Source organism: Numida meleagris, chromosome 4 (genome assembly GCF_002078875.1).
Source record: "Numida meleagris isolate 19003 breed g44 Domestic line chromosome 4, NumMel1.0, whole genome shotgun sequence".
NCBI lineage: Eukaryota > Metazoa > Chordata > Aves > Galliformes > Numididae > Numida > Numida meleagris.
In genome coordinates this window covers 30257521-30276349 of record NC_034412.1, presented here as the reverse complement: position 1 = coordinate 30276349, position 18829 = coordinate 30257521, and the positions used below count along the sequence as shown (strand labels likewise).

General features: G+C 38.1%; 1 protein-coding gene across 9 annotated transcripts in view; it reads left to right on the top strand.

The window, feature by feature from the left end:
* Positions 1-17573, top strand: part of NEK1 (NIMA related kinase 1) — a 46734-nt gene extending 29161 nt beyond the window's left edge. For all 9 annotated transcript variants that reach the window (XM_021396917.1, XM_021396919.1, XM_021396922.1 and 6 more), the window contains 13 exons: positions 197-292; positions 793-954; positions 2662-2727; positions 2815-3049; positions 3819-3971; positions 4964-5078; positions 5248-5330; positions 6274-6491; positions 11538-11692; positions 14452-14663; positions 15038-15171; positions 15444-15576; positions 17007-17573. In XM_021396917.1, the coding sequence (XP_021252592.1) occupies positions 197-292; positions 793-954; positions 2662-2727; positions 2815-3049; positions 3819-3971; positions 4964-5078; positions 5248-5330; positions 6274-6491; positions 11538-11692; positions 14452-14663; positions 15038-15171; positions 15444-15576; positions 17007-17020 (1776 nt within the window). In that variant the 3' untranslated portion in view covers positions 17021-17573. The remainder of the gene's footprint in view (positions 1-196; positions 293-792; positions 955-2661; positions 2728-2814; positions 3050-3818; positions 3972-4963; positions 5079-5247; positions 5331-6273; positions 6492-11537; positions 11693-14451; positions 14664-15037; positions 15172-15443; positions 15577-17006) is intronic.

Below are 18829 nucleotides of genomic sequence, written 5' to 3'. Positions count from 1 at the left end.
AGTAAATTTTGAGCTCAGTTATTGTGTGTAGGGATTCTGATCATCAGTTGAGTCTATGCAGTCTGCAAAGAATTTAGAGAGAGCGAGATTAAGCGATCCAAGAATGTGTCTTTGTAAAATGTTCCACAGAGTTGTGTACTAATGCTTTTTATGTTTATAGTTGATTTTTTTTTGCTTGCTTGCTTGCTTATTACAGGCCCAAGCAAATGCTCGAGCTGCAGTTCTAAAAGAACAGTTAGAGCGAAAGAGGAAGGAAGCATATGAAAGAGAGAAAAGAGCTTGGGAAGAACATGTAAGAAAACTTATTATGCACGAAGTATGTAGTGCTATGTCTTTGTATGAATAAAATCTTCCATTGTGAATTTCTAGCTTAGATGGATTGTATTCTGAAATGGGGGAGAGCATGAGCCAGTCTGAATTCTCTCATTAAAAGCCTGATTTTAAATATACTTGAATGAAGAATTTGGTCCAAATACTTAACACCAAACCTAAGAATCATTAGGATTATGTTAAGTATTTTATTAATTATCTGCAGCTTACCAAAGTGTATATAACCTTCATTTGATTCTGTGTGCTGTGGAGTTATAAGTCCAACTAGTGATAACTACAAAAATTACAGAATGTTGTGAAGCTGATTAATTGGAAATAGTTAACATGTGTAATTAACAGTTGCATTTAGTATGAAAATGTGACATTGCCGTTTTTGAAGGTTTACATGAGTGTATCTGATCATACTGTGTTGAATGTGCAGTCTTTAATTTGATTTCTTTTATCTTAATTGAATCTATACAGCTGATAGCAAAAGGTGTAAAGAATCCTAATGTGCCTTTTCATGTGGGAGCTGCAGGACACAGTCCTGTGCATGGAACACAAGATCCTGGCGTATCTCTTCCGAAGCAACAGCTTCCAGTTAAGCCCATCTCCATGACTTCTGCGTTGAAAGAAGTGGGAGTGGTAGGTACTTTTGTTAAAAGGTAAAAATAATCAAAAAATAGACAAACATACTGAGTTGAAAAGGGATTTTTAGAAGAATGTATATATTAGCTAGAAGAAATACTGATTGCTTCTGAAAAAAAAAGACAAAAAATTCATAAGCTGCTGAAACACACCTGCACTCTGAAACTTTAATCTAGTCAATTTTGGACAAAATAGCTTGTTTCTGAGTTTGTGAGTCTTAACATGCAACTTCATTTTTGATCAGTGAAGTCATAGAGCAAGAAGTCGTTAACTAGACATGAAGCCTCTTGAAATCAGGTGTCAATGAGTTTGTAATCTCTGCTTTAGTGGAACTGACAAATGTTGAGTAAGTCCAATTTATATCCTTGATTGTTTTCATTGACTTTGAAAGCATATACTGATTATAAAAGAAGTTTGGCGCTCAAATGTGACAGTGTGGTCTGGTTTTGTTGTTTGGAGACAGTATTCCAATTTTATATTTTCTGTGATCTTTGGTCCTGATAATGTCAGTGCTTACATATTTATCTTGACTGTCGTCGTTTGGTATAAATAATAGCTGTGAAAACTAAATGCGTGACTGTACAATTTAAGTTTTAAATACAATCTCTTAACTTGAATGCTAGCCTTTGTATTGTTACTTATGTATAGATTTCATTATAGTGCAGGATTATATGCTGTGTATAAACCTGGCTACGACTATAGGAATACAGTGAAATATAGCGCAAAATGATTTATATGAAATGTAATTCACTGAAAGATAGCTGGAAATAGCTGAAAAAATAAACAGTGCATATATAATGCAGATATCTAAATCATTAGCACTTCTTCGTGTGGATGATTTGTCTTACAGTAAAGTAAGATAATAACTTGATGAAAATCAGAGTGCTTAGTTGATCAAAAGGACAAGCCTTGTACATGAAGATTATAATTTCTACATTTCTGCCTTCAATTTTAAGTTGAATTATTATGCATGCTTAATCTACATTTTATAAGAGTAAAACATGCTTTCTGAAGGAAGCTCATTGTGATTGTTTTGAAAAGCCTGACAGGTCTTACCTAATAGTTCAAACTGTATTGCTCCTGTAATTGAGGCAGATCAAGAATAATGCAAAACATTTCTCTGCAAAATGCTCTGCATAATGCAGTACTTGCCTTTCTTTACTGAAATTGTACATCTGCATGTTGTCAGTCAACTTGATCCGGGCAGGTTTTCTATGTGTTTTTGAATACCAAGGAGGCACTATTTTCTTTTCACTGATGTGATAATATACGTGCTGTCATTAGTAAAGTTGTCTTTTCTCCCTTATACTTTTCTTTTCAAATGCTCCTAGACTCTGTCCTTGCAACTCTTTTGTTCTCTCACAGAATTACTCTTTTCTAGCATTGGAATTGAGTGTCCTTTTGCTGTATGTGTCATATCTAGCTTTATCTCTACCTGTATTATGCTATGAATTGTCACTTGTCTGCTTAAACGGATTCATTTGCTTGCCACTTAAGACAGCGAACAGGTCAGACTAACTCTGTCTGTGAAAGTCTTAGCGAAGCACCTCAAAACCAGAAGCATTGTACAGTCTGTCATAATCTATCTATGGTTGTCAATGGAAGGGTCTTTGAGGTGACTTTTCAGTATTATGTTGATTTTCTCAGGATTATTTTTTCTGACGTACCCTTTTGCACTATATTTCATGCTCCTTGGATTTAAAGGATGGAAATGTAACTGCTTCCCAGGAAGCTAAAGAGGAAATAAAAAAGCCAGATCTTGCAATGCAGGTATGTCAGGTTGTGTTCTGTTTAATTTTCTTTTCCTTTTTAAGAAAGATGCTGTTTCAGGTAATTATGTATTGGTCCTTATTTCAGAACAAGCGGCAAATACTGAAAAGATTGAATCAAAATCTTAAAGCTCAGGAAGATGAGAAAGGAAGAAAGGACAATAAAAATATCTCTGAGTCGGATGGGTCTGAAGATGGTAAAGAAGAGCAAGAAGACAACCATTTGCTTCTAGGAGATCGCAAAAGATGGGCATCGAGGGCATCGGATTTGGTAGTTCCTTTAGCTCAGTTATCAATGGAAGATTCTCTCTCTGGAACAGACCGTAAGTACTCTCTTGTCATGATATTAGCAAATATCATGATGTAATGCCTGTTTTTTTAATTACTCTTTTATTATCATCCTTTCTTTATCACTTGTGTCTCATTTGCTTCTAGAAAAGGTGGCCGTGTATTCGCTTGGATAAGAAGTAAGGCACGGGCTTAGTAGTTAAATGACCTGCAGGAGATGCAAAAAATAATCTCAACGAATAGTTACCTAATTAAATACATGGTTTATTTATTCAAGCTGTCTTTTTAAATGTCTTTTAAATAGGCACTAATCTAACAGAACAGATGCAATTAAAATACGTGAACTTTATTTTGCTCTACATATCTTTGTTGCCACTTTCTACTTTCTCCTTTACTCAGGAAAAAGAGTTAAAAAGGTATCAAGACAAGGGATTTTCTATTTTTCCTTCCATATGAGCAAGCTGGTAGAAGTAGAGGTGAAATTTTTAATCAGGTAGTATTAAGACAGTCTCTGACAATTGTAAACATCTCTCAAACTTTTTCTTCTGGAGTACCTGAATGGCTGAAAAGAATTCCTGCTTTTGCTGTGAGGTGGAAGACGTTAACTGTCATTTAGTAACTTACTATTAAAAGGAATTGGCAGAAGAGGATCTCTAGACTTTTGACCATAGTCTTTAGCTCTTTGACTTGAGGTGAGATATCATGATACTGGATTTGTAGTTAGTTTTTAGTTTTGTGGAGGTTTTTTGTTTGTTATATATTAAGTGAATGAAAGTTTATAACATGGTTTTTGTGTTTTGACAGGGCAAACTATGGGGGAAGTAATTAGGCTAGATATTGGTGAACCCCGCAGGAAAGTCTGGGGCAAAAGCCCTACTGATTCGGTCCTGAAGATCCTAGGAGAAGCAGAGTTGCAGCTATCAACTGAATTACTGGAGGAACTAGACACAATAAATGGTAAGCATAGCTGGTAACTATTTGTACTGCAAGTGTAGGAAGTGTCAGCTTGACAGTTTGTCTGTTGAGAACAACTTTGAAGTGATAGAAACATATTCTGTCCATATTCTTGCTTCTTCCGTGTGTTGCCTCAGTTCTAAATGTTCCTATACGTTCTAAATGGCAGCATAAGCTGATACCAAAAGATGCTAAAATATTTCCAACTCAGTCAAGTAGTTAGAAATTAAGATGGATGTGCTAAGAGGGAAAGATCCTCATTTTGTCAAAAAGCCGTGGAATTTGCTTACTAATATAAACAAGTCTTTTTTTAAATGATGCCATCAACCCAATATTGTATTGCATAGTTCGTATAGCAGTCTTGTTAGTGTGTGAAGTAGAATTTCCTTCTAGACAAATACATTTTGTCCGTGATGCTAACTCTGTTGCTTCTCTATCCTTCCTGTCTTCGTTAAACAACTTTCTTACCTGTTCTTTTGCTGTTGCCATTTCTGTGTTCTCCTTCCTCTTCTGCTTTGTAAATGCTAGACACAAGAGGCTTTTGGATCTTTAGTGTATTTTTGTCTTTGTCAAGATAAAATAGTAGTTGCTTTTAATAGAACTGAGGATGGTGTATTTTGCTTTAAAAAAAAAAAAGTATGGCTTAGTTGTATTTGTAATGTATATACACCAGGAACACTGACTGTTAGCCAGAGCTATAGTCTATACCTTTTCATTGCGTGATTTAAACCAGTAAAACGTGATTACCATGCCAACTTTGGCTAAAATTGAACTTAAACTTCAAAATACTACAGAACAGTACGATTTCAAGTTTATTCCAAGTATGTAGGTTGCTCTGAAAGTAATGCCTCCCATTTATTTCTATGGAGATGACAACAGATTAAAAAAAGCACAGTGATACTGTTTGATAGAGTAAATTCTCACCTACAAAACACTCTCCTGTCTTTTTGTTTGTTTTGTACTCATTTTTAACGGGGTGTATGACTTAATTTTAGAGCCTGATGATTTGGAAGCAGAGATATTGAAAGAAACAGAAGAAAATAAAAAGCACCAGAGCAAGGAATTTCCCATTGCTGTTAATGAAGTGTGGGTGAATGAAGAGCAGGATAAGTGAGTTATTCCTTTGTTGATTCCTCTCTCTCTAGTTCAGATAACTAGCCACAACAGTTGCAGTGTTAAGCTTAGCTAAAGCTTCGTTGTTTGTCTGCACTTTGTGGTTGAGAATTTTTTCAGTGGACTAATGACTACTGTAAATTTAGTTTTCCTTATTTTCTAATAGGGAACAACATGACAGGAGAAATGAAGCAACTTCTGAGAAAGTAGTGCTTGATGAAGTGCAATCACACAGTGAGGCTCCAGAAGGTCAGTAAGTGTATCTTGTTCTGTAACTGGTGGGACAGAATACTGGAGCTATCCCTTCTCACTTCTTCACTAACCCTAAAAGAGCAGATTTTCTGTTCTCATTTTGTTTTTCAGTTGAGGACAAATTTGTTACAGGTTAGGAAGACAAATTACGGGTATTATTTTTGCCACTTTAGAAGAAAACATGTAGCAACAAAGCTATGTTATGTATACACAGGGAAAATAGCCCATTCTTTGTTACTTATAAGTAAATATCACGTTTCTGAATGTTGTGACCTATAATGACTATTTTAAGTGTTAGGAAATCTGATGGTTTTACTTAGTAGAAGTGTCACTTTGTTTATTGACATCACTAATATAATGTTAAAATGAAGCTTGGATAAAAAGATATTTTAAAACAACTGTTAATGATAATTATCTCCATTGCTGAGAAGAATTGCTTGCTCTTTGAGGTCTTTAAGCTAATTCCAGAAAGTATACATATTTTATAGTAGAACAGAAAATATATCTACAGTATCATTGGTGATAGTGTGAAATTTATTTACAGGTCCATTAAGCAAACTGTACATTTTTTCCAATGTCAGAGCACATACGTTGGGATAAGTTTGAAGAAATTTAGTATAAGGCAAGAAGCAGTAGATGAAAATGGATGATACCATCATTCCAGACACAGATTGGGTCACAATAAACAAGGAGGCTTAAGAATGGAATAGACTGTAGCTGGAAGCTATGTATTCTCAAAAAATATAAGAGAATTTCACATTATAATGCTTTTACTTAAGTAATCCAATCAGACTTTACTACTGTTATGGTGTGATCTATTTTCCCCTTTAATTGTACAACAGAAATTGGTTAGCTCTGCTTGTTTTAGTTACCTTTTGCATAAGAGCTTGGATTTAGAAATTGATTTTGATTTGTAATGGACTTTCTTATACCACCTCAGAAACTTGTTCCAGTGACTCTCTGCAACCTGAACCATTATTCCAGAGAGTAATACAGCCCCCGACTGTACCTACAGCCTCTCCAGTCCTATCATCTCAGTCTTCCCAGGAAGAGCCTTTTGTACCTCGTTCTCGTTCCATATCGCCAGCAAAAAATAAAGGCAAAAGTTCATTGTTTTTTGGGCTTTCTACAGGTTTGTTTGATGCAAACAACCCAAAGGTAACTTAAAAATAATAATAATACTTCTATTTCTTTAGTAACGTTTTTTAATCTTCTTGAGTCTTCATGAGGCCAGAACAGATAGCATAACAGTTTAAGCAGTTGTTTGTATTTGTCTAACTGCGTCTGCCATGCAGTACAATTGCACTGTGTTCATTGTGTGAGTAAGACTCGTATTGCATTTTGAGTCTCTGGTATCACTATTCTGCCTACAAATGTTTATGGAGGAATGATGTCACTAGAAGAATGGTGTCACTGAGACACAACTGAGGAAATTCATGAGGAAATTCTTACTCTCTACCTTTCTCCTTTTGTATAGTTTTACAAACTTACCTTGCACTACTTTGCCATCGTGAACACTGAAAAGAGTAATGAAGGCATTTCATAATTTTTTGCAGCAGGCTTAACATTTAGTGAAATGAGCGTGGGATAGTGGAATACGGTTACATGGAATTAAACAGATTTTAACAATAGGTATGCAACCAGTGGATGAAACAGGACTAAGTCTGTGCAATACTTGCACTGATTCTAAAATGCAAAGTGCATAAAAGAGAAGCTACTTTATGGGGAAACATGGATGACAAGGGTCCTCTGGAAATTCGCACACCTGCATTGCTCTCAATATATGAAGTAAAGGATTTCCTCGTTGATGAAATGCCAGATTGTCACGGTATTATCTAGGGATCTGCATCTGTGACAAGGGGGACAGGCCCAAAAGGGGGGGAAAAAAAATATAAAAAATCTGTCGGCGGTTAGGGGCCGGCCCTGAGCGGTCCAGCGACTAAAGCGGCAGGGAAGTCGCGGACCCACACCCTGGGGAAACAAAAGGGGAGAGGGGAAAGGCAGGGGACTCGTAGGCGGATCTAAAACAAAACAGCGGCATCAATCTGAGGAGGAACAACTAAATTTACTAAATATATTGAAATTGAGGTCAGTGAAATCCTAACAGAGAGAGTTTACAAACTGAGAGTCTTATACAGTAAGCTGCAGGAGGACCACGTGCTTCTCCACCGGGCAGGAAGGGAAGAGACCCCATGTCTCGCAGGCGGCTTCACCACCTGCTCCAACGAAAAGACCCCTGGGGAGTGCATCTCCTCCCCTCCTCGGGAGGACCACACACCAAAAAAGGCAGTTTGCAGTAAACAGGGAATTAACTCTTTAACTGCCAGTGCTTTACATGATGTTATGATGTGGAATACCGACAACAAAAATCACAAAACCATGACACAGGTCAAGAAGAATGTTTCTTGTGACTCTCTGCCTTTCTTGTGAGTGCATGAATGGAAGTTGCACTACTTGATTGAATATTGAAAAATATCTATTGGTTAATGAATTGCAAGGAAGCTTATTACCAGAGACAGTGAGTGCTGTTGGCACTGTTGTTCAGAAGAATAACGCTTTTTGATGTGCTGCAGAGAGACAGTTTTCACAGATTTAGGTACTTACAGAAAAGTTGTTACAAGCACAGAATGAACATTGTTTGTATCTGTATCAAATTTAAAGCAGTGGATGTGCTTTAATACACTGACGAGCTTCATTATACTGTGAACCATCTTAGCATGTCATGGTACTGCTTATTTGGTGTGTGTTTTGGCCATAAGTGTTTGTCCTAATTGTTAATTCAGTACCAGATGAGGTGTACATAATAGCAGAGAATTTGGAGAAAAGCAGCAGATGATGTTTTGATTTACTGATGCAATAGACTTTCTGAGACCAAAGAGAGCAATAAATTCCCTTCTCTTATTTGACTGCAGACAGAGTAAGTTCAGAACGTCTCAGTGAAGATTAGCTGTTTCTTTTTATTATTGGGGTGAATATTTAATATTCTTTTAGGGTTCTGAAATTTACGAAGAGAGCTGAGTGGATAACTGAGCAAACAGTTTTTTTGTTTCACTGTTGCTTTAGTTCCTCTGAAACAGAGTAGTATTTTAAACTTGCTTGTAATACTATGGAACTGCTCTGAAATATCCTGTCAAGAAATCTTTGTTTTCAGTATCCAACTTTGAGGAATAATAGCTGTCATTTAGAAAAAAATATTTGTTTGTCAGCTATTAATAATGGTTCTCTAGCCCAGGAGCTGGCAGGACTCATTGAGAGGGTTTTAAACTAGAGGTGGAGGGAGAAGGGGATAAAACCAGGCCTGCTAAAGATGAGCTTAGGGGAACAGTGATGGAATTGAGGGTGAGGCAAGGGGCTTAGTTGAAGTGCTTCTATACCAGTGCACACAGCATGGACAACAGACAGGAGGAGCTGGAGGCCATTGTGCGGCAGGCAAACTGTGACTTAGTTGCCGTTACGGAAACACAGTAGGATCGATCCTACAACTGGAGTGCTGCAATGGATGGCTATAAGCTCTTAAGAAGGGCAAGTAAGGAAGGAGGGGAGGTGTTGTGGCCCTCTGTGTTAGAGAGTGCTTTCATGCTGTTGAGCTTGGGGCTAGGATTGATAAGGTTGAGCCCCTGTGGGTGAAGATCAGGGGGAGGGCTGACAAGGTGAATGTCCTGATGGGAGTCTATTATAGACTGCCTAACCAGGATGAAGAGACAGACTAGGCATTTTATGAACATCTGGCAGAATTTGTGCAATCACCAGCCCTTGTTCTCATGGGGACACTTCAACTTCCCTGATATATGTTGGAAATACAATGCAGCACAGAAGAAATAGTTGAGGAGGTTTCTAGAGTGTATGGAAGGTAACTTCCTGACACAGCTGGTAAGAGCCTGCCAGGGGAGGTCCCTTGCTAGACCTGCTGTTCACAAGCAGGGAAGGACTGGTGAGAAATGTGAAGGTTGGGAGCTGTCTTGAACAGAGTGACCATGAAATAGTAGAGTTCTCCAAAACTGCTACCTTGGACTTCAGGAGGGCAGACTTTGAACTGTTCAGGATGTTGGTAGGGAGAGTCCCCTGGGATTCAGTCCTGAAGGGTAAAGGGGTCCAGGAAGGCTGGTTGCTCCTCAAGAAGGAAGTCTTAAAGGCACAGGAGCAGGCTGTCCCCATGTACTGCAAGATGAGCATGCAGGTAAGAAAACCAGCATGGATGAAGAGAGAGTTTTCCTGAAGCTCCAGGAGAAAAAGAGAGTCTTCCTTCTGTGGACAAAGGGATGGGCAATTCGAGGAGAGTACAAAGAAGATGTTAGCAGGGAGAAAATTAAAAAGGCAAAAGCCCAGCTTGAACTCAACTTGGCTGTTAGGGTAAAAGAGAACAAAAAACTTTTTTACAAATATATTAATAGGAGGAGGGCTAAGGAGAATCTCCCTCCTTTACTGGATGTGGTGGGGAACATGACCACTGATAATAAGGAAAAGGATGAGGTTCTCAATGCCTTCTTTATGTCTGTCTTTAAAAGTTAGACCAGTTATCCTCAGGGTACCTGGAAGTCTTGGATGGGGAGCAGAATAAACCCCTCATGATTCAGTTGGAAACTATTACTACTACTACTACTCCACCTGGACTGCCACAAGTCTATGGGGCTGGATGGGATCCACTTGAAGGGTGCTGAGGGAGCTGGTGGAGGTGATACCCAAGCTACATTCTATCATCTGTCAGCTTTCATGGTCAACCAGAGAGGTCCCAGAGGATTGGATGCTTGCCAGTGTGACTCCCATCTACAACAAGGGTTGTAAGGAGGATCTGGGGAACTACAGGCCTGTCAGCCTAACCTTGATGCTAGGAAAGGTTACGGAGGAGCATATCATCTTCAGGTAGATGACACAGCATGTGCGGGACAGCTGGGGGATCAGGTCTAGCCAGCATGGGTTCATGAAAGGTGAGTCCTGCTTGACCAACCTGATCTCCTGTGATTGAGTGACCTGCGTGGTGGATGAGGGAAGGGCTGTTGACGTTATCTACCTAGGCTTCAGCAAAGCCTTCGACGCTGTCTCCCACAGTATTCTGGAGAAGCTGCCAGCCCATGACTTGGACAGGTACACTCTTTGCTGGGTGAAGAACTGGCTGGAGGGCCAGGCCCAGAGAGTGGTGGTGAATGGAGTCACATCCAGATGGCGACAGGTCATGAGTGGTGTTCCCCAGGGGTCAGTACTGGGGCCTGTCCTCTTCAATATCTTTACTGGTGACCTGGATGAGGGTATTGAGTGCACCCTCTGTAAGTTTGCAGATGACACCAAGTTGGGAGGAAGTGTTGATCTGCCTGGGTGTAGGAAGGCCCAAGAAAGGGATCTGGGCAGGCTGGATCGCTGGGCTGAGGCCAGTGGGATGAAGTTCAACAAGACCAAGTGCTGGGTCCTGCACTTTGGCCCCAACAACCTCAGGCAATGCTACGGGCTTGGGGCAGAGTGGCTGGAAGACTGTGTAGAGGAAATGGACCTGGGGATGTTGGTTGACACTCAGCTGAACATGAGCCAGAAGTGTACCCAGGTGGCCAAGAAGGCCAATAGCATCCTGGCTTGTGTTAGAAACAATGTTGCTAGCAGGAGCAGGGAAGTGATCATCCCTCCGTACTCAGCCTTGGTTTGGATGTTAGGCAATTCTTCTCTGAGAGAGTGCTCAGGCTCTGGAACGGGCTGCCCGGGGAGGTGGTGGAGTCACCATCTCTGGAGGTGTTTAAGAAACATTTAGACGTTGTACTGAGGGACATGGTTTAGTGGGAAATATTGGTGATAGGTGGACGGTTGGACTGGATGATCTTGGAGGTCTTTTCCAGCCCTGGTGATTCTATTCTGTGATTCTGTAAGTTGTATTTTGATTGTTTACGGTGTGTATGTGTCAATTGCATATACATATTATCTACTGCAAAGTTCCTTTTCTTTAGGTAGCTTTCAAAATAACGAACAGATTTGCTCAAAACCAAAATCTGTATATCCTTTAAATGTTTCAGTCACTGTAACCTGTAAAGGCAGAAAGAAGGAAAACTTTCCATTTAGATGATTGGCAAAATTCAGGATATCAGGCTTTCAGTCATGTGCTGGACACATCTTTTCTCTTTAAATTGACTCTCAAATGAAAAAGGATTAAAAATCAGATTTGAAAGCTACATGAAATCACAGACTTGTATTGTTTCCAAACACAAGACTTTGTTACCTTTGCAGATGTTGAGAACATGTTCGCTCCCGGATCTTTACAAACTGTACAGAACCTTAGTTGATGTTCCCAGCATAGCAGATGTACAGCATCAACATAATCTTGAAATAGATGATACTGAAGATGAGCAAGCCAAAGAAGGACCCTCTGATTCTGAGGATATGTGAGTGCAATAGCATTTTCTTTTATTTCAAAAGGCACATCAAGAATGTTTTTGGTTATACATTATTATATACCATGCACCAGAATGGAATTGTTTAGCCAAGTTTTAAAAACCCTATATTTCACATTTGTTTGGTTTGAATCGATGTTCACTCTGAGTCTTGTTCAGAAAATTGCATATGGGATGTCCTATTTGCAATACCTGTCTGAATTGTTTCCAAATTACGTCTGTCTTACTCTGATTATTGGAGCAAGAGAGGAGATTCTGTGATAATCTTGGAGTGAGATTGAGACATAAGCGAGATCAAATGTCTGACCAGTTTATTATCAATTAAAGTGACAGGGAAGGGACAGGCTGGTGACTATTACTAATTAGGGCGATGGGGAAGGGACGGCAGATAATAGGAAAGATAGAAAAAGAGCAACAATTCTGTAAAGTGGGGATAGTCACCACCAAGGATTCAGCAGTGTCACCTTGTGCACCATTCCAATGGCCCAGGGCCGACGCAGGAGTAAGGGCGCAGGGGGAGGTGGTGGCAGAATGGCTGGCCTTAAGCAGCAAGCAGGTAAACAGTAGGCATCCAACAGCGGGTCCAGGAGAAACAGGCAGGTCTCAAGTGGCAGGCCTAGAAGAATCAGGCAGCACGCAAGTTTCACGCCGCAAGGTGTCTGATATGGGGCACACTGTTCCTTGGTTGTAGATGCCTTTTTTTATTCTCTTCTGCCAGTGTGGTGTTCGTGGGCACTTAGGCTAGAGACACATGCAGATCCCCTCATGATTATCTCCCTGGAGATGTGCCCACAAACGGCTGCTCATCAGCCATGTAGCAGTTGCTTATGTCTCATTGTCCCTGGCCCGTATGTCTTTTCTGTGGAAAATGTTTCTTCAACTTGTCTATCTCTTGAAGTTGTCCAACAGCAAGCTTTGAGACAGAGGTGCAGAAATAGTCGCTTACGGCATCCAAGATGCTTTTCTGTCTGTCTTCAGGTCTTTACATTCCCTTGAAACAGTTCAAAGTTGATGGCTACCACTCCTCTAAAAATGAAGGATTCTTTAATATATCCTTTCTTTTTATGTTCTGGGACTCATTTGCTCATCTGTCTCCCTTGCAGTGGTATTGGGATGTCCTTAAGTTCCCCCAGATTCTTTCAGGGGCCTCAAAATCTGACCCTAGGCTGACTATTCCCTACAGCTTGCGTAGTCTGCTGAGATGAAAATCATCCAGTCTGTCTATTCTGATGAGATCTAGATCTATTTTTCCTCTAGATAATTTTATGTGATTTCAGGTTTTCATTTCTTTCTAGCATTTCCTTATGATGTATACGTTTTGGTACAAATCCTGGGACTCTAAGACCAAGGTGTTAGTTGTCTTTTGTTTCCCTCGTCCTAAATTCTCTTCATTTTTTCAATGTGGCTTATAAACAAGACAATGCTATCATCTTCCCTGCTGATATAAATTGAGCTTAGGTCCTTGTATCCAAACCACACCTTGTTGCTTTTTTGTTGTTGTTCTTGATATTGTTGAGTTGTGTTACTAAATGCAATGCTTGAGAGAATATGTGGGGCTGAACTAATTTAATCAGTTTCATGCTGTCTTAGGACTGGATACTTGAAATTTACTTTTATCAAGGCTAGGGATAAGATATTTAACTCACACGTATGCATGTTAGTACACATATTTATCTCCTCATTTGTATTCTTGTGCTGTCTTTGTTTATTTCTTTAATAAATGCAAAACACACAAGTTATTTTCTCCACTTCATTGCTTATCCTCAGCCTATCTTCCTTCTGCTTCATTTTTAAGATACTTCTACTGTTGGTTCCTACTGCCAATTCTTATTGCTTGTGTACTAAAATTAGCCGATGGTCTTAGTAATGGAGGTTTTTTAGTGCTTGTCTAACATGTATATAGAAAGTGCCCTGAAATCCTACATTTGAAAATGAACAGAAAGTGAAACAACTAAACAAACAGTACAAATTCTGTGGTTAGTTCTGCTGCTGAAGGGCTGCTTGTGGCGCACTTGGTGCTTTTGTCTCGTGTCTTCTGTTTTTTTTCGGACAAGTGAGTGTTCTGCTGTGGAATTAAATCATTTTTTTCCTGTTCTCTTCTTGAAAAAACGATATCTGCAGTTTGCTTTCTTTAGCATCAGTTGTGCTTAGCCAAGTCAGGCTGATCAGTCTCTACCTGATCTCTAGTTTTCTCATCTCCAGTCTTGAACCTCTTGAGCTGTGTGGGAAGAGAACTCTGCCCAGTTTTCTCCCAGCCTACAATCCCTTAGAGAAAGACTGAAGAGGAATCTTAGCATTCGTTGTCTGAGCTGGAGTAATTATTTTACCATAATTAGTATTGTTGCACTTGCCAAGGTTTTATAACAGTGCATGAGTACATAGTTGGTTTTTTGTTTAAACTGATCTTACTAATAAAGTTTAATCATCTCTCTCATTGTCTTTCTACAAGATGGTCTGGTATCTGTTTAGATAGATCTTTACTCCCCATGTCTGGCATTATATAGTGGTATTAGAGTTGTCATCATGTTGGACTGAGGACATAAAGATCTACAAAAAGTGCTAATTTTATTAATTGAGTGGCAATAGGAGAAGAATTAGTCTTATGTATACAAATGTTTGTGTCTCATTTTCTTCTCCTAAAAGCTACACTGCCTTTCCAGTTTGTTGGCTTAACAAAAGATACGAATTCTTCCTACAGAGTTTGTCTTGCAAAGCGTTACTTCTATATAATCTTTGTCACTTTCTTTTAGCATGTTTGGGGAGGCAGATACAGATTTGCAGGAACTTCGGGCCTCAATGGAACAATTACTTAGGGAGCAGCCTGGTGAGGAATTAAGTGAAGAGGAAGAATCTACTTTAAAGGCTAACGTCATCAAATGCATAACAAACAGTACAGAGCTGGATGAAGCAGATGAAAATAACCCCAGCAGTGAAAGTGCACTTAATGAAGAATGGCAGTCAGGTACAATTTCTGTTATACCTGTTTCATAAGCTATTTATTGATATTAACAATAGAAACACGGAAGGTATTTGCATTTTATAAGAGAATAAAGCTCTGAATAATAGTTTTTCTACAGAGACTCAAAAAAAAAAATTCTGATGTTGTTTGAGATTTTCTGGGCGTGAAGGTCAATATCTAAGTAAATGTTTGTGCTGCAAATAGCAGCTATTTGTTAGGCACTGATCGTGAATCTTTTTTTTCTCTAGTTGCCTAAAACTTGCTTTCAGGGAAGATCAAAGGCTACTATACATCAGTTTTAGTAATTTAATAGCTTTCTGGTGTTAGTGATTTAATTTCATTGGTTCTTTTTTTACTGTTGTTTACTTTCTTTACAGATAATAGTGATGGAGATATTGCCAGTGAATGTGAAGAATGTGATAGTGTCTTCAGCCATTTGGAAGAGCTGAGATACAACCTGGAACAGGAAATAGGCTTTGAGAAATTAATTGAAGTTTATAATAAAATAAAGGTTTGTGGAATAAACTCAACTGGAAGCTGTTTTAGGAAAAAAAGACAGAAGTGTCTGGGGCTGCACACTGTGCCGGTAACAAATTGCACTGTGTGGCTAGAATTAATGCTTGAGTCTTTTATTTTGTTTCAACACACCTAAAATATTAACACAGAAAACTCCAGTGGATTAACAAGGAGAGCTTTGGGGTTAACAATAGACTACATCTATTAAATTTGAACTGTTTCTAAACCCATTTTAAACTTCACCACATGGATTGTTCTTTCTCCCAGGCCATACATGAAGATGAAGATGAAAATATTGATATTTGCTCAAGCATAGTTCAGAGTATTCTGGGAAATGAACACAAACACTTGTATGCCAAAGTACTTTACCTAGTCATGGCAGATGGAGCCTACCAGGAAGGTAATCTCACTGTGTCCTAGCAAAGATGGATTGTCTTAATGTTTGCTCTTGCATTATATAAAAAAACTTGTAAAATATTTTTAAAACAGCTGTGCTTTGTTATATTGATCAGCTGAACTGATTAGAAAATATTTCTTTCCCCACAAACAGCATTTTTATTCCTGCAACACAGTGCAGCAAACTTTGGTTAAGCATGCTGACCGCTCTGATTTAGCATGATGTACATGTACAATAAACTGTAATAATAGATGCCTTATAAAATGTGAAGAATAATTACATTCTGTGAAAATGTTATGCAGGTAGCGAAGATGGAGTGTAGAATAAAATTCTCAGAATAAAGAATGATTTTGTTGTAGGGATTAATTTCTTAGCTAAAATAGTATTTTTCTTTCCAAAAGTACCTTTAAGGGAAAGTAGTTACTTGGAAAGTAGTGATCCTGATTCAGAAAAGGAAACTTCATGTGGTTCTTTATTCTGTAACTGCAATTTCCTGAAAGAACTTACTGTGGAGATAAAATCCATCTAAGTATTTTAATGCATGTTAGCCAACATCTGCTATCTACATCTTTTTAATTTATTTCACAATTATGTTGCAATAGCAAGTGAATAAAAGGTCAAATAACTACAGCTTGCTTAAACTATTTATACAAAAATGGGAAAAATAAGTCTTAAAAACCACTTCTAAAAACACAATCATTGAAAATAACGAACTATATCTAGAAAAACTTTGTTTTCCCAGATTTTCTTTGCTACTGATACAGAACTACTGAATCAGAATAAACAGTAATTTGTTGTTTGAATTCTGTTATGGAAGTATGACGGAAAAGCATCAGAAAAATATTTTTTCAGCCACTTTACTATTTAACTGGAAAATAAACTGCAGTTGTTTTTCTATCAAGTGTCCAGAGGGCTGGCAATGCAGAACAGGAAGAAAACAATAATCACAGTGTTATCCATTTCTCTTTTTTGACACTTTGCCTTTTAAGGATATTTTAAAACTAATCCTAAAAAGCTTAAATGCTAATTTGCTGGAAGTGTTGGCATACAAATTGTAAGCTGTTGTCTGAGTGAATACTATTAAAATGAGCCAACTGTGATCTTGTGAAATGCCGATAAACAAGTGGCTATTTTTAATAGCTTCAGTTCTAATTCTGTATTCTACAAATCTGAGATATCATGAAAATGTAAAGAAAAAATAGTTCTACGTTTTTGCAGTTAAAATAAAAAATATGCTAATGAAGGCAAATAGAGGACGAGTGACTGAAGTGTGTTGAGGAGCTTCTGTCTCAAAGGTCTTACACTCTTCAAGTACTCTGACTGTTGCTTTCTAGCTCGTTCTGTAAAAGCAGGTTGTGTTTTGTTGGGTTTTATGGCTTGTTTTCTATTTTGTGTCCTTTTCACCCTGCCTTTCCCTCTCATGATTTTTACAGATAATGACGAATAAACCTGACTCAGGAAATTCCTTTGTGCTGCACTACGTATGGGTGTTTGAAGTCTGCGCACCAGAGTAACAAATTGTAGCTGAAAATGTAACATGGGGCAGGAGCAAGAAGAATTGGAAAAAGAGCACTGACTGAATGAAACAGAGGAAAAACATGCCTTTTAAACTGAGATATGTATACACTTCTCTTGTGTGTCTTGCATATGTGTTCATTAAATATTAGATGCCCAAATTTGAAAAACAAACTATAATCTCTCAAAAAAGAAACAATAAATGTAGCTGTTCTGATACAAAACTGATACCTACAACCTAAACCAGAGTTCTTGCCATATCAACAGCTGTCTGATAGGACATGGAGCTGGAAGGATTACTGTGTTGTGAAAGTAGCCATCTCTACCTGTTCATTTACATGCTTAAAGTAGTCCTTCTTTACACCAACATGAAGAAACTGCTCATTTTTATTGACCCCTCTGTTTGTATTTTAATAGCATCTTAATCTAGTGGTCCAGTTTGAGTATTTCACTTTTTTCTTAATAAAGTGTATTTTGAAGCTAAAGACTTCTGTCACTTCTTAAGTGTCATCTGAAAAATCTTAAAGGTATTGTTTCTAACTCAAGGCAGACTGATATTTCAGTTAGTGAAGTGCTTGGATTTTTATTTTATTTTTTATTGGAGGCAGTGAAATTAACATGGAGCTAGAAGATTTTCCTTACATTCTTCCTCCTCAAAATCCCAAGCATTTAGCTCTTCAAGTTTGCCATCCAGTTAATGACAGTGTAGTATATTGTTGAAAGAGATGTTTTCTCGCCTGTTTGTTTTTAAATTCTTATTGTTACTCTCCTGGCCCCAGCAGCCAGAGTGGATGGTATAAAATACTACAGGCACAAGTACTCCATGATATTTGTCATCATTTGGGGCATGTTTCATAGTTTCATGTCCTCCACCCCTGAAATTAATTATTTTGACCCACATTTTTGTTTCTCCAAAACAAAAATCAAAGCAGTGCAATACAGGGCCAACACTCGGTATGCTGTCGTTTTCAGATCATCTCTGAAGAAGTTCGATTGGCTTATCTGTACAGTAAGTTTCCTGTTGCAAACCCAATGAACTGTCAGACTTCCAACTGCCCTATTGAAGAAAATAAAATATATTTTTTGCAGCTACTGTAAAGTACAGCCAGCCAGAATCTAAAACTGTAGACTCTTCCACAAGGTACCATCAAATATACATATTATTTAGAACTGATAAAATATGTACATGTTTTTTGTATGATTGTTTTATGGTGTTGTGATTTCAGTGGGCAAAACTTCAAAGTGGTGGTGTGTTTTTTAAACGTGTCTGATTTAAGGTAGACCAAAATTACTTTATTTCAGCTGTAACATGGGAACCTACGGTGAGAAATCTTTAAAAATAAATAAATAAATAAAAATTACACATTTTAATTGCCCTTAATATACTGATTAAATTTCTATATGCATATTTACTTGATAAACACCTATTGCTTTATCTGATGAGGAATTTTCATTGCTGGAAACTGCTGTTTCTGACCTATGCTGCTTCACTTTTTTTCCTCTTTTTTTTTCTTTTTAAGCTTTCCATGCTCAATGTTGGTCCTTTTCAGTAAGCTTCTCTTCCGTTCCACTTATCTTCGAGTAGCTGGTAGCGCAGTGAAATGATCCTCATCAGCTTACATCATCCATCATGTTTAGCTAATTCACTCTAAAGAGTTTATCCAGAGTGAGTCCGCATTATTTTCCTTTTTCAGTATTGCTTTTTCAAAGAGTTCAAAATTCTTTAAACTTAATATAGAGA